The sequence below is a fragment of the Centruroides vittatus genome, unplaced genomic scaffold (genome assembly GCF_030686945.1).
Source record: "Centruroides vittatus isolate TY-2023 unplaced genomic scaffold, ASM3068694v2 contig_717, whole genome shotgun sequence".
Classification (NCBI taxonomy): domain Eukaryota; kingdom Metazoa; phylum Arthropoda; class Arachnida; order Scorpiones; family Buthidae; genus Centruroides; species Centruroides vittatus.
In genome coordinates, this window is record NW_027122456.1 from 587,237 (window position 1) to 603,616 (window position 16,380).

General features: G+C 32.5%; 2 protein-coding genes across 3 annotated transcripts in view; one reads left to right on the top strand and one right to left on the bottom strand.

The window, feature by feature from the left end:
• The window catches only part of LOC136980656 (uncharacterized), a 204,610-nt gene that overhangs the window by 182,257 nt on the left and 5,973 nt on the right, over positions 1-16,380 (bottom strand). The window lies entirely within an intron of this gene.
• LOC136980654 (short coiled-coil protein B) lies at positions 1,543-16,195 on the top strand. Of its 2 annotated transcripts, none has more exons than XM_067276800.1 (6): positions 1,543-1,635; positions 7,831-7,918; positions 11,756-11,875; positions 13,538-13,624; positions 14,317-14,455; positions 14,534-16,195. In XM_067276800.1, the coding sequence occupies exons 2-6, from the start codon at positions 7,846-7,848 to the stop codon at positions 14,577-14,579; spliced, it is 465 nt and encodes a 154-aa protein (XP_067132901.1). In that variant the 5' UTR covers positions 1,543-1,635; positions 7,831-7,845; the 3' UTR covers positions 14,580-16,195. The 2 variants fall into 2 exon arrangements, with proteins under 2 accessions (XP_067132901.1, XP_067132902.1); XM_067276801.1 differs by having other exon boundaries at positions 14,555-16,195.

The following is a 16,380-nucleotide window of genomic DNA, read 5'->3' on the forward strand; positions in this document are numbered from 1 at the left end:
TGGGCCTTACTTGGTTGCTTCCTCAAGTTCACCATCAACTCTCTCTCTCTCCGGATTGACATCACCTCCCCTTCGGGTCGCCAACAAACATCGTCCCGGGCAATCAAAACAACGGAAAGATCCTTCTCTCTTTACAGATTCCCTTCTCTCAGCATCCTCTCTTCAAAGTAAAAACAGAAGACTCGACAGATTTCCTCTTTGCCGCAGAGAACACCAAGAGCACTAGTTTCTGTAAGACATTTTAGTATAAATAAATAGGGACGAAATTTGAGTCTATCTCGGTGTTTGACACACCTACATACGAATCTCCACCTTTCTTCCGTTCTCACGAGTGCACAATTCGGCAACCTCACAATATCTAGAAAACTTTGCGCTGAAGCTCATTCAAATAAAATTTAATAATGTATGACAAGGTATTAATTTTCATTTAGTGGTCGAATTGATAAAACCACTGAATATTGGTAAATGGTCTCCCGATTCGCACATCACTAATGGGCTGGTCATATGGAGTTTTCCAAGTTTTCTTCACGTGTATAGCAACTGAATAGAGGCTATAGAAAGTCCTCCAGGAGACATACCCTCTTAGCATATCGCCCACGTGATTGCGTTTAACCATTAGTCCCACAATTCTACATCGTTTATTTCTCGTCACTGGCCGAGTGGATAAAATCACTGAACGCTTGTCCGTGTTTGCGCCTGATGAACGGTCTGGCCGCGTGAAGTTTTTAAAGTTCCTTCACATATCATAAATCTCTTTAAGGTTAAGGTTTCAGCACTAAATTCGGACGGGTTAAAAAATCCTAGGAATTTTTCGGGATGGTCCGTCCCGATACGTCGAGCTCTGTTCCTCATCACCATTGCCGGCTTGCTAAAAAAAGGGGTTCTCGGTGTCCACAGGAGGAAACAGTTTTTTTTATAAAAACTCTTTCCGCCTTGTGGGCCCGAAGAGGGCCTCTTTTAACAAACCCATTATGGCGTTCGGCCAAGCCCACAATGAAGCGGCCGGGTGATGAGGAACAGGGACTGACATATTCAGATGGACCACCCCGAAAAATTCTTGGGAATTATTCGACCGTCCGGATTCGATCTCGGGTTCCCCAGAGCGGTATGCTCCGCTCGGCCATCCAGCCATAGAAAAAAAAAAAACAGTTTAAAATTTTGAAAATTGTCGTAATAAAAAAAAAACGGTTAATGTTACCTTAGGTGCCAAGATGGCGGTTCGTCTCTAATTCCAGCAAAAAAACAGTGGGACACACGTTCTAACCTAACTTAACCTATTCTAATAACTTGGTTGCTAATAATTATAGTAATTTATTAGAATAGGTTAGGTTAGAACGTGCGTCCCACTGTTTTCTTGCTGGAATCAGAGACGAGCCGCCATCTTGGCACCCAGGGTAAGATTAACCTAAAAAACAAATACTTTCCTTTTATAAAATTATTTAAAATTATATAAAAAGTAATATTTAAATAGTTAATTTTCATAATCACATCTAAAAAAAAAAAAAACTTAAAAATAATCCATCCGTAGATTTAGACACTAGATGTCACTCCGACAGCGGAAAAGATGCTCGAGTGAAGTATCTTTAATTTTTCGAAAATATTTTGAAATCGATTAGATTGCAGCATACACATTTGGTAATATATTTATTATGGATTTCTTTTATTGTAAATTACGTCGTGACGACGTAATTCTATAAATGATAGCGTATTTATGAATTAAGTATTATAATTAACTTCTCGTCCATCTCCGATTTTCGTTTATTTTGGCCACTCCCATTTTACTCGTGTTCGTGTGTTTATTAAATGAATTTCGTCACGTTTATTCATTAAAAGATATGATTATGATTAATGAAATTCTTATTTAATGAAAATTAAAGTCATTTTCCGTGTGAATTACTTTTAAAATTTTTAATGAAAGTTTGTATGTTACAATCATTTAAATGTACAGTACATCAGACTTTATTGGTCTATAAAAAGATAAACGAGATTTATAAATATTTATGAATCTGGGTTTACTTTTTTGTATAAGGGGCCGCCCGTTAATTCTGTGTATTGTTTCGAGACACTTTCCGCTTCCTTCTTCCCTGTTTTTGTATCTCCTCCCTTTTAATTATGTGTACAATAGTTTGTAGAACCCTGTCCCATTGGAGAAATGATATAAAAAAGGTTTTGTAGGTATTTTCTACTGACAGTTTTGTTTGTGTAGCTAATAAGGAAGTTTGGGGATACTATAGATTACCACCTATGGAATTTTGGGACGTTGAATATATTTCTGAACTAAGGGGACTGAGATGTGTTCAACAATACCCTACTTTTGGACTGGAGACAAAAAATAAGAAAGTTATCATACTTTTTTTTGGTGATCATGCGATGATCAAGAGTTGCATTGCTCTCTCCGCTAAGCCTATCGCATGTTTAACAGGCAGTCCGGCAAGTCGGCCATATATACCTTCAACACAGGCAGATGTTGATCCATGAGCACACTGATCGTCTGCAGTTGGAGTTAAGTCCTTTTCGCACACCCTCGCACTCCTTGACCTTGGGGCCTACGGCCCCTCGGCTGCCAACACACTCATGGTCAGCTAGTACTGCGTGCCACTATTGTGGCTTGTCCAACAAACTTAACCTATCCCTCTGGGAGATGACCATCACTGCTAGGCGGTTGGAAAATCTGAAATGCTGTGGAATGCACTGTGAAAGGCAAGAAATCATAAATATTATAACTTCCTTATTTTTGGTCTCCGGTCCAAAAGTAGGGTATCGTTGAACTTGTCTCGGTCCCCTCAGTTCAAATATATACTCAAAGTCCCGAAATTCCATAGGTGGTATCTATAGTAAAGCCGGAAGTTTAGAACATCAAAAAAATGTGTGTACGCCATGCCTTGACTTCCTGCCTGTTGTGTATGACAATGTATTTTTTTGTGATCCCCTCCTTCTTAAACTGTACACATAATTAATGGATTTCTCTAAGTCATAAATGGCTAATTTCAAGTAAGTGACGTCTAGAAAATGTCCTTTCTCCAGTTTTTTGGGACGTATTTGAGTTCTGGTTGTCGTTAATTTCGTAGATTTACTGTCGTAAAGCAAACAATGCACTTTAATACGACATTTATACAATAAAAGTTAATTCTAATCAAACCTTTCTTCATTTGAATGGAATTGAATTACTTAATCCCAATTATTTTTCTAACAATTGGATTATTTTAGCATCGTTTCTAAGATGGAGTTAACCTTTAAATAGGTTACTGGTCTTTTAGATTCCGTATAACTCATTCTCGTTTCCGTGGAAATGGCTCTATTGTATGTAATACAGTAGAGCATCGATTATCCGACTCAATTGGGGACTGGAGTTGGTTGGATAACCGAAAAGTATGAAAAAATACATTATTAGTATAATACATTAATATATTAGTATATCCCACGTAATTAGTATATTAGTATATCGCTATTAACCTACTTCGCGTTGAATTATCATCGATGTTAAGCCTAACAATTTTTAAAAAAAAATAATAATCGTCGCTATTGTATCGTCGAAAATTATTTCTTTATTTTGCACAAAATAAATACTGGCCTCTCCCGAGCCAGTGTTACCAGCTAAAACACGCAAAAATTTAACAAAAATAATATTAAAGTAGCCAAGACATAGGTAAATATTGTAGCACCACATCACTAGCCGACATTTGAATTTGCCGACTAGAACGCGGTTGGTTAACCGATGTAACGGTTGATCGGGGGTCGGATAATTGATGCTCTACTGTATTTTGTTTTATATACAAATTGAGTGAAAACCAGTGACACCCACAGACAATACTGTCTTTTTAGAATCAAATGGAAACTACTTTGAAAATTATAACGAACGATTTTCAACATTATAAGCTTTACTAATGATAACATAAAATTTGAGTTTACGAAGTCGATTCAGGAATCTTAATGTTTATATCAAGACACAAAAGTCATCTTTCACACTTTTCTGGCAAATAAGTTAAATCAAAGCAAACATTTTGGCCAGATTGAGTAAGGCTAAAAATGTTTGTTTTGGTTAAATTTAATTGTCAGAAAAGTGCGAAAGGTGTCTTTTGTGTCTTAATATACTGAAGTTCCAGCTCTCACAATCATTGACTTGATTTTTGTCCTGTCATTTTTGAAGTCGTCTTACATTTGGTTGCAGTGCCGAAATATAGAATTGGACTTGTTTTGTCAACACCTTAGTTTCATTAAAATCCTGAAATTTACATTAAAACGGTCAGATAGTAAAGCTGCTTTGCTGCTGCTTTGGATTGTTATTTTACAAAATATATTGTCATTTCTTTCTAGTTAGAATGAAATTTTGTTAAAGTTGAATGAAACTTTAAGTTTTTCACATTAAAAAAGTGCTTCAGAAATACAGAATATTTAGATACAAATGAAATGTGCTATGTCGTTGGTTTGTTTATCTAGCTGTATTAAAGCTGCTTTACCAGGTAACTCGCCCAATGATCTGAAGAAGCAAAGAAACTTCAATGTGTTAATGTTCTTAATCTTTACACATAAGTTTGAGAATTTTAATTTTATTTTCACAATGTTGATTATTTCTAATTGTTATATATGTCATTTTTTATTACAGTTAAAAATATATTTCAAAAATATTACTTTCTAGCATGAGTTGGAAAGTAAATTTCTGTTTGATGATGCTGATATTTGCATTTCAAGTTTTTTACTTTTCATATTGCACATAAATACTTAAATACTGTATCTTTATGTGCATTAGATTGTCTATATTTTTCTTGCTATTTATCATAGATTTATTTTAATTAATGCTTTTGATGTCTCCTTTATAATTAAAATTGAACAAGAACTGTTTCTTTTAGTGTTAAGAGTGTTCTTGTCCAGTTTTAGTTAAAATTTTGATGTGATATGCCATTCTATTTATGCCTTTTTTACACTTCTCTAATGATAAGACTGAAGGTTAGAGTCATCTTTGGTTTTATCTTAATTACCATATTTTTGTGTGTAGAACCTAGGTTTGTATAGGTCTATACCCCGAAGAAAATTGTTAGTGTAAGTGTTCACGTAACCCAGGGGTGGCGAACCTATGGCACGTGTGCCCAAAGTGGCACGTAAGAGAAATCATCTGGCACGTAATGTATCATATGATTTCTGTCTTTTTCAATCAGATTTTTTACATTTATTCGAATTAAAGCGTATTCGTTTAATTTCTTTAAATATCATTATTCAAAGTATAAGACTTTGGCACGCATTAACATCTTTAAAGCTAAGTATGCTTACAATATGGCACGCGGACTCGAAAAGGTTCGCCATTCCTGACATAGTCTATGTCACTGTTTTCTCCATACTTATGGAAACGGCCATCACTCTATAGGTGTGAGTTTGTAATTATAATATAAAATTGGCATATGATATTTCCCGTCACATAACTTGCATCTCCCTTTCAAAATATATTTCAAACATGGATAATCTGCAAGTTATATGCACAGAAATTTGGTGGTATTAAACCAGTTGTATAATACATAATTAAGTAGCATCGTTTATATTGAGAATTTCTTTTATTCGTTGTGTCTATGTTCAAATCCACGAAGTGAAATAGTTTTCAAACTATCAACAGTCTTGTTTCCATTCATATTCTAATAAGAGATATTATAAACTATTTTAATATAATTTTTATGTTATTTGATTCAATTAATTCTTATTATTTTATGTTCTAAATCTAATCTAGTATAATTTAATATTAATTTTCATTCAATCAAAATGAACTTAATCTGAAAAAAATTTTTGTCAGTAACAAACCCACACAAAAGCTTTCTGTTGAATCAACAGGTCAAAATACTTTAATGTAAACCAATGCAAACAAGAAGACTGAATTCCCAGGGTAAGGAGATCATTGTGCAAAATTCCTAAATGAAATCCCTAGTCTAAATTAGGAATGTGGGAGTTGGCTGGATTATATAGTTTAGACATATGCAATACCAGCACGCTTGAAATTAAGAGAGATTTATTAACGTTTTCATTTGTTTATAACAGACATCTTCAGGTAACAGCTATATTAAAATCGAATGTGTTTTACGAATGATTTACAAGTCCAATTTAAAATTGTTTTCGGAACAAAGTACGTCTACAGTTTAAAATTATTTTTCATATACATTGCAAACCAATTTAAAATTATTTCACGAACAAATTACATAATTAATTTAAGATAATTTCTTGTAATAACTTACAGAAGGAGTTAAAATAATGCTCTGAACAATTGTTTTCACAAAATAACTAATTTAATTTAAATAGTCATTTATATAAATCATTCAAGTTATTCCACAAAATTGTATCTGCATGACCTAGTGAGATGTATATGAGAAAACTTTATGAAAGTTTAAAGAAAGTGCGCCATGCTGTGGATAGTGTGTCTGTTTCTTTGAAATTAATTCCTACTTCATTCTTAAGTGCTCTATAGATTTTAGTTGCATCCAACTATTTAAGATGCACTGTATCGGAAACCCTCTATAGCAATCTTGCATCCTATAAATCAACACACGTCCTCAGATGCAGCATAATTGGTTGAAAGCTCTTTCTTATCATGTATTTGTGCTCCTTCATTCTCACAGTCACACCAGTATATAAAAATGTGCAGTTAATTCTTCCATCACACACAGGTACTGGGAGAATAAGAGTCTGATAGTGTTTTTTGACAAGTGAAAAAATTGTCGGTGAACGTCGATATGCTAAATGAACATCAGTTGTTCTGGTGATTTCTCTATATATTTTAGATAGATAAGCCAAAGGGTTGTCATTAAAATACTTAAGCACTGAGTCAAGGTTAGTTTTGATCTTCCACACACTGAGAATTTCATCATTATATAGTTTAGTTTGACTACAGTTGTTATAATGATAATTTTGCTGATATCTTTTATGACTGTTTCATAGAAAAACATTTTAATCAATCACAATGTTGAGCGTAAACCACAACATTAAATTTATATTGTATCTGAAGCTCTATTTAGTAAGAAACTTTTCCAATTATATTTATTCTTTTTCAATGTTCTTCTAGTTTAAATATATTCTGTAAACAGCCTGATGATAGCCTTTTAGAAGGTCCAAAAATATATTTGCATTGGCTTACAGCAAAGCATCGAAAATCTGGACTAATTCAGACTAGACTACATCAGTGGTGTAGCGAGGGGGGACAAGAGGGTGTATCATGCCCCGGGTACCACCTGCAGAGGGGTGCCCAAATGGTCTCCAAGACAAACTATATGTGTTCCTGGAAGGGGAAGGGGGCTCCAATAAAGTGTCGTGCCCTGGGTGCCAGTTATGTTCACTATGCCACTGGACTACATCCAGATTTTTATTTTCTGTGAATTTTCAAATATATATGTGTAAATAGCATTCTAAGTGCCGTAAACTCTAAATACATGTAATTTAAGTTTAGGTGTTCTGAGTTCAAGCCATTATTTCACAAGGAATATAGGAATACTTACAAATATTCAGAATATAATTACAGAATCAGTATATTTAAACCAAACAAATACTAATCATAATTTCAAAATTAAAAAAATTACAAATTTGGAATGAATGTAAGAGCGAAAAGAACACGTCAACGACAAAGTTACCGTTGAAAATATCCATTTTTTGACAGCCAAATTTGGATTTTTGATGTTTTTATTTTCAAAACTTCGGTGTATTTTGATCTGCCGATTGAAAGGTTTTTGGGTGATTTATTATTTGTTTAATCGGTTCAGAGTGTGAGTAATTTTCTCAGTTCAAAATATCTAATAATTGAAAGCCAATTCTGTAGTTTTTATAACGCTATCAAATTGTGAATAATTTAAAATTTATTCTTAGAGAAATATCAATTATATGATGGCAACAAACATGTCAAGATTACAAGAAGAAATGAATAATATTCCACTGGCCGACGAAGATGCAACAGGTTGGTAATTTACATTGTAATTAATTATAAAAAACATTTAATCTGTATTTACCGAAAAAAGTTATTTAAAATTAATTTTAATTTATTAATAATGCAAGAATCCAGAATATTTTGATCGTCATTACATTATTCATTCGTATAAATTATATTGATATTTTTGTATGTGTTTTTAAGACTTCTTTTTCCAAGTATTTATTAACAAATACAGAAAATGCCAGTTTAGTAAAATTGTGGGGGGGGATATTTAAATGCATTTTCTGTAGTGAAATTTCATTGCAAAAATATAATCAGAATTATAGAATGTTGAAAAAGTAATCAAATGATAATGTTGGATTTGTCAGACTGTAACTTGGATAATTAAAAACAGGATGTCTGAAAAGTTACTGTGTAGTGGAAAAAGTTTAAGTAAAGTTTTAATAAAAGTGAAGTTTTACATATGATACTGCAGTTTTTCCTACAGCAAATGCTAGAAATATCTCCCATAGACCCCAAAATCCAGTGAGGTCCAGACACCTGGTGGGCCAGATTCCACGGAAGATTATATGATTGTCAAAGAAGTCTTCCAAAATCTGTATTCCAGAACTCAAATATGCATCTGAAAGTGTTTTGATATTTACCATGATTTAGTCAAAATCGTTCTCACATTAGCGATATCTACTATAGAACAGTGGTAACTATAGTATTTTAACTGTATATAAAATATTGTCCCAATAAATTGGGCCGTCTCCACTTTGAAAAAGTTCATTTGATAATCAAATGTTTAAAATTAATTGTATTTGATTTCTTTATCTACTGAGGATGGTGGCCATAAGCTGTCGAAAGTACTATATGTCTTAATTACGCTAATAAATTGTGATTGTAACTCCACTACGCTGTTATGTTAATTAATTTATTTGATTGTTGGCATGAAGTGTTTTATTACGATTATTATGGAAAGAGTATGTTTAACAATTCAAAGCCGTCTATACTGTGTTGTGTATAATGAGAAACATTTAAGTTTTGGACTTTTGTTTTATTACATCTTTGAAATATAACATTAAAACTCCTCACCAATACTTCTAAATCTTTTCACATTGTATAGTTCCAGTTAAGGTTAATTTGTACAGCTAGTTCTTTGGTATAGTAGAACAGAGAAATCACCGAGATCGGCATTGTACGTGCATTTTATCGCAAGTACTTTCGACAAACCTATAGTTGTCGTCATCAGGTGAATACAGAAAATTAATAAGATTGAACTGAAATATTCTGATGATGAAGAATATGCCATTGCTACCCTCATCAGAAGAGTCTTCTTACTATCATCATCACAAGTGCTGGTGAATATTGAAGTAGACAATATTAGTTTGGCAGTATGCACTGCTGGTTTTTCATGTGCTAAATTCACACACGTGCTCAATATGGTAAAAAAAAACCCTTTATTTCCAAGCACCATGCTATGCAATAACAGGGAAATTTCTGTGGTCCAAACATCGCTGCCATACCTTGGACCCTTTCTATGTGCATTGGTTGTATTTTTAAGCAGCATAACCTTGTCCTGCCACTATCCCCACTTCCAAATCTACGCAAGCTCATTTGCAATGATCGGGACAAGTTCTCTACTTTTGAGAAATCGGGGGGTCTATGCTGTACCACAGGAGAATTTTGCAATGGGAATAAACACAAAGTACGTGGGGCCACAACAAGAATGCTTGCTAGCCATCTTGTGGAACCCGAGAGGACGTTGTGAAGGAAAGGCACACCACAGAACTTACAAAAATGGTGCTTGAGCAGGGTTACAACCCGCTATGGTCCCAAACAATTATGCACAAGAGCTACAAAAATCGAAAACTTGTTTTTATATAGGAGTCCCTTCTCACTACAACCTTAGATACATGCAACACTCTTACCCTCGACCTGCCCAGTGTACGGGGGGGTCACGCTGTATAAGCGGTTAAACAACTATCCTTATCCTCCATCACGCTTATAAAGTGTGCCTAGATCCACGCATGTGCCGCTTTGCATATTACATAATTTACCTCTTGTTCAATTTTGAATACATTTTAATATTTGTTGATTGTTCTTAACAGTGTTATCAAAATTTTTAATTTGAATAATATGCATTCTGTTCTTCTTTATCAGAATATTTAGCTCATTCTTATTAATTTTCTGTATTTGCCTGATGGCGACGACTACAGGTTGTGATAAAACACACATATAACCCCGATCTCAGTGATTTCTCTGTTCTACTATACAATATTTGGCGTGAATATATACCTATAGAATATTAGTTCTTTGGTGTTGGGTCTCTTGTTTTTTTGAAGTTATCAGGTTCTCCTTTGTCTACCTTCCATTGCTCTTTATGTTGTCTTTATTATTCTTATATATAATAATAATAATAAAATTTTAATTAAAAAAAAAAATTGGCATCTTGCTTGTAGGGCTTTTATCATTGTATGCTCTTTTCTGCCTGGTTGTTGTCCTTGTCAATATTCTTGTTTGGTAATAAGTTAAATTTAAGTTATTATAACTGGTTTTAAGTTAATAATAAGTTAGGTTTAAGATAGCTATAAGTTGATTTTAAGCTAAGTTTAAAATTAACTAAGTTAAATTTAAGTTACCAGTGTATTCACTATTTCTCTTAGTTGTTTCAGTTAGGTTATTCTGCTTCTTACAGGGCTTGCTAGCTTAGTTTCTGTATTTTTGTAGTAATAGTTTGAAGCCAGGGCCGGATTATCGAATAGGCAAAGTAGACAAATGTCTAGGGCCCGTAATTCGGAGGGGCCCGGCTTCAGTACAGAAGATTTCTCTGTTTCAAAACGAGTTAAAAACTATTTAAGAAATTAGATAGGACAGAAAAGGCTGTATTTAACAATTCCTACTAAGCTCCGCTCGACTAGCCATTACCTAGAAAAAAAAAAAAAAGGTCAACAGCCACCCGTGCGTCAGAAGTAATGTGCACCACGAGATCTCTCGCACCATCTAGAAATATTCCTAGGGCCGCCTCTTGTGGTAGTACTAATGTATGGTCATGATTTATTTTCTAAATCTAAACTTATATGTCGCGACATCGCATATTCAATGTAGCGTTCAAGTTGCTCGAGTGCGAAGATATTACAATTCAATAGTGTTTTATAAAAGAGTTAAAAAGGGTGACACTACGGTGTGACTTGGGGTGACACCACGCTATCCGGGTGTCACCCATGCTAGCTACGCTAATGTCACATTTTAAGATTTGTTTAGAAGCAACTTATTTAAATGGGGCCCCAATTTAAATTTTGTCTAGGGCCCGCTAGAGGCTTAATCTGGCGCTGTTTGAAGCCTTCAGTTTTAAGCATTAAACTTTATTCTGTCTAGCTTATATGTAGCTGCACTACTTATTGGAGTAAGCTACAACTTGGGTTTTCTTTTAGACTCATGGCTTTGCAGCCTAAAAACTGCATGCCAATGTTAATTGTAGGGAGTAGTAACCTTATGTACACCACTCAGAGAAATCCTTTCTTTCTCTTCTTTCTATTTCCTCACCCTCCTTCTTCCCTTCCTATCTTTCCTCCCCTTCTTCTGCCAGTTAAACACTTTGTGTATGGCTGTCTTCTTTCATTAAAAATGAATCTCTTTTTGCAACTAAACTTTTGATTGATCATTTTGTATATACACTAGCTTTAGACAATAGATTTAAAGCACTGTCATCTGTTTTATATCCAGATTTGTGATTGTTTTGTTTAATTGAATTGCTTATGATCTTTATGAAAACTCATACACAAAGAAATATAATGCGTTTATTAGCTATTTAATAAAATTTTATATTTATTAAAAATAAATTTGTGTGTTTAATCATATTTTTATTTATTTTTTTTATAGAAAGTGAAGCCGAAACTCCTTCACCAACTATTCCTAGTCAACCCATCATATCAAGAAATACGGAACTAAATCCTCCAACATATACATTTATGAATGGAACAAGTAGTCCAGTAACTACTTGTGGGTTTCTCTTTAATTATTTTATTATTAACGTTGTCGTGCTAAAATTTTGACATTACGTAGATAAGTTTGTTTTTATACTTGAATTACTGAGTTTATTCTTCTGTTTTTAATTTTATAAACAAAAAAGTGCAATGACCTCAATAATTCATAATATAAAAACAAAATTTATGAACGGTAATTAAATGTGTTTACAAATTCATTGTCCTCTGAAAAAATTCAACACAAATTCCAACAAAATTGGTTTACAATTTTAGTGATTAGAAACGAACCTGAATTATCACAATAACTATAAGTTTATTTGACGAGTGCACTCGATTTTTCAATAGATTATCCTTAGGACTGCAGGTATCCCTTGCTCAACATGGTTTTTCTTAATGTAAGATTTGATTAACATGCTAAATTAATTGCGGAAATCCCTTTTTATACACAGCTTTAACAGGCGTCTTTACTTAACATAGATATGTTTTTCTCGGCAAATAAGGTGTTGGTGAAGTTGCTATTTTCGTTTATTAATATAAAAATATTTGTTATTAACCGAAAATTTGTTGTAGCGGGTCGTGATTGTGAGATCGAGTACCGAGGTGCCACTGTATTTGATATATGCGGTAGCATCGAGGGATTAATTAACTGCATTAATCGAGGGATACCTGTATATAATTAAAATGTATATTATACAACGGTTAATTGGAAAGTAAAGACCAGTTGCAAATTATGCTTTTGTTATATACAGTTTAGTTATTTAGTTATATGTATCATTTTATATTATATTTATATTATACATATCATTAAAATTATAATAGGCCTTATAATTTTTTTTTTTTTTTTTTGCAAATTACAGTATAAGAAATGTAGTGTACTTTCTTCACAGGTTGCCTCAGATAATGTGGGTTTTACTGTACCAATTTTTAAATGACCCATGCAAAAAATGTGAGGCTTGCGATTAGAACAATGCTTTCTCAGCCCGTCTGCATTACAGCAAATCTTGCACAACATTTTGCAACAATACAGCAATTTATAACTCTCTGAGTATTTCGACTGACTGAATTTCTGTTACAGACATGTGTTTTGTCTGTTAATCAGCTGTTGAAACAACTGTTCTATGAGATGTTTACAGCTCAAAACAGAAGTCTGTCAACTAGCTGTAGATGAAAGCTGGAGTATATACCAGTAGTTTTTCAGTATAAAATTAATACATATTTGTCTTTGCAATGTTTATTGCTGGCCTTCACTTTACAATTAACCCTGATGCAAACTTTACAAAAGTAGAACTGATAAATTATAATAAATTAACATAAGATGATAAATAATGAGTTAGCAGAATAAATATTAATATAAAAATTTTGATATATACAGTACAATACATTGTCAAAGGTTTGTCTGTGCATGAATTTTTATGGATTTTAATTCTTTCTAATGTTCTTGATTTTGACTTATTCCAATTTAATTCATGGTGAGGTTGTTTTTTAATCACTATAATTTGTAGAAACCAGTTTATGCTAATAGAGTTTTTAATGTTTACGTTAAATTTTTGAGGTTAATAGATTCACAATTGACTTATAATCATATTTGATTATTGCTAAAGTAAAAACATTATCTAGAACTTTAGGAGTCAGCTATAATATTAATTTCAATTTTATAAATACACAAATTTATCTACAGCTTTAGATCCAGATATCAGCCCAGACGAAGCAGAAGAAAAAGCACGCTTAATTGCTCAAGTGCTAGAGTTGCAAAATACTCTCGATGGTAAGTCATTTTTTAACATTTTAAAATTAATTTACTATATTAACAAATCTTCAAAAGTAAATTATTTTAGACCGCTATATCTAAGTCGACATTTTGATATACAACATTTGCGGACATTTTGATTTATAACGAGAAACTAGAATTTTTGACACTATTTTTCTACACACGTGCATCTTTTTACAGAATGAATGAAAACAAATAATTACTTTATTGTTTATACGAGAGATACATGGAAATACCCAATGAGCAAAATAAGTCACCATTAACAATGAGAAGACACCCAATTAAAATCTATAAAAATAGTGATAAAAATAGAAACGGGCTGTTATTTATTGCGACGTTGTCACAATGCCAGGCTGCAGTTTTTCATCACAGTGTTCTCAATTTTAGTAGTATCTTGCCTCTGTACATCACATTTTTCCTGTTAACAATTGAGTCATGCTGTCATCTATCTAACTCTGTTCTAGAGGAAATTTTTGAATTGTAATAATGTAACTTCTGGTCCAAACTGGAAGTTTGCATGTAGTTAATTGGGGCCTCCTGCCAGTATCCATATCTTTTCATGTCTAGTCTCAACTTTCACCTATCTCACTTCGTTATAAGATTTCAAATAATTTGATTCTAATGCACACGTAATGCATTTAAAATATTTTTTTATAATTTTAAATCGAAATATATTTGTTTCTTTTTAGACTTATCTCAAAGAGTGGATAGCGTCAAAGAAGAAAACTTAAAACTGAAATCGGAAAACCAAGTTTTGGGTCAGTATATTGAAAATTTGATGTCCGCATCGAGCGTGTTCCAGTCGACTTCTCCAAAAGCAAAAAAGAAGTAAACTAAATATTCATTTTTATTATTGTTTGCTTATGGATTTTATATAATAATAATAATAATAAAAATAAAAATAAGTATTTGTAATTTTATCAACAGAGGATCTACAAGAGGCAAGAAGTAGTGGTTGAAAGACTTCTTTCGGTCGCTATAATGCTTTGCACGTGATAAATGTAAACTTGCATCCGTTTGAATAACTCGTACTGTCAAGAATGAGAGAACAAACAAAGACGATCTGCTTAAAACCGAAAATCATTTCGTTTAAAAGTGAATATTTTGTGTACTTTTTATTTATTCGATATTTTTTTCTTTCTTCATTTCCATTTTTCTTTTCTAAACCGTTCTGTTTGTTAAAATTTCTATGTCATGTTTCGCTTAAATTTTTTTATACAAAAAATATAAATATTTTGAATTACGCGATTACAATTTTAATCGTATCATTCCAGCTTACGTAATTTAACTTCCTCGGATTCGTACGTGACTGTTTTATTAAATTACAATACAAAACAATCCTCGTAATTTACCTGCTCGGTTATTGATGTATGTGTTTCGTAAATATTATTATTATTATTATTTGTAAATTAAGCTAACTTTTTATATGTTCACACGTGCATACATAAAGTAGAACACTTTCAGATCTAAGAATTTTGACATTCTCGTTAATACTTTACAAATTTTTTAGGAGGTTATACTTTACACGAGCACTCACTGTCTTTATCGAAAAATGATAAATGTTTTAATTAAATTGGTAAATCCGCTAAATGTTAAGACATTTAAGAGTTTGTTAAATGATATATCAATATATATAAATATATTAATAATCATAGTGGAATAATAGAGTAAAGTAACATTGGCATAGTAAACATTTATCGGTAAATATCATCTCTTTGCTGAAAAAATATAAGATCAAAGGCAAATTCAGGATTTTTTTTTATTGGTCTCTCTATTCTTCTGGATTAAGCAATAATTTTTTATTTTTGTTTTGTGTCAATACAGAATGGTCTTTTTGTAACTTTTTAAATCTATTTTTGACTCCTTTGTAACAAGACAAGAAATTAACGTGGCTCGGTTCTAGGCGTCGTCACAACTTAATAATAAAGAATTGACGGCTCCCGGAACCGAGCCGCTTCGATTTCAATTTTTCGGTATTTTTTTAATTTTTATTTGAGATATTTTATGTATAAACTGCGGGATAATCGAACTAAAATAGAATGCGGGAGAAGTGGCACAGGGAGTTTGCCGTTTTGTGAGTCGCGCTCTTTGCACGGCCGGCTCGTGGCCGAATTCTCGGCCCTACTTCTGTAAATTCTACTTTCGTTCGATCGTCCGGTATACTTATTTGTAAAATAACATTGGAAATTATGTTGAGAATGCAGTGGATTTTTTAAAATATTTATTTATTAATTTTTATTATAAAATTTACAAATTTGAAATTATACTTATACCCTTATCATGCACAAAAAATTTTCCATTGTTTTCTAAGTATTGTAATTAAAGTAATTACTATCATATATAGTAATAAGATTTTTTAGAAATTATAGTATACTTTTATGAGATTTAACAGAATATCGTCTAAATTCTTTTTAAAATCCTAGTCATTAAGTCTTATTATTTTATTGTTTTCTGTCTTCTATCTTCTGTCAATCGTTCTAGTCATTTATGTGTTGCATTGTAGTGTGTGTCTGAATGCTTAGTGCCACATTTTTATTGTGTGTAAAAAATAAAATATTCTGTGCTTAACTAATGTGTATTTTTTAAATTTATTTTTTAGACTTTTTCAATAAATTTACATTTTTTCGGATACAAATAATTTTATGTATATATTTAGCCCACGTCCAGAAATCTGGACCTCTTCCGGTCCCGAGCTTGCCAGATAATAGGTCCGATATGGTATTACATTATATAGGAAACCGGATGGCCAAAGC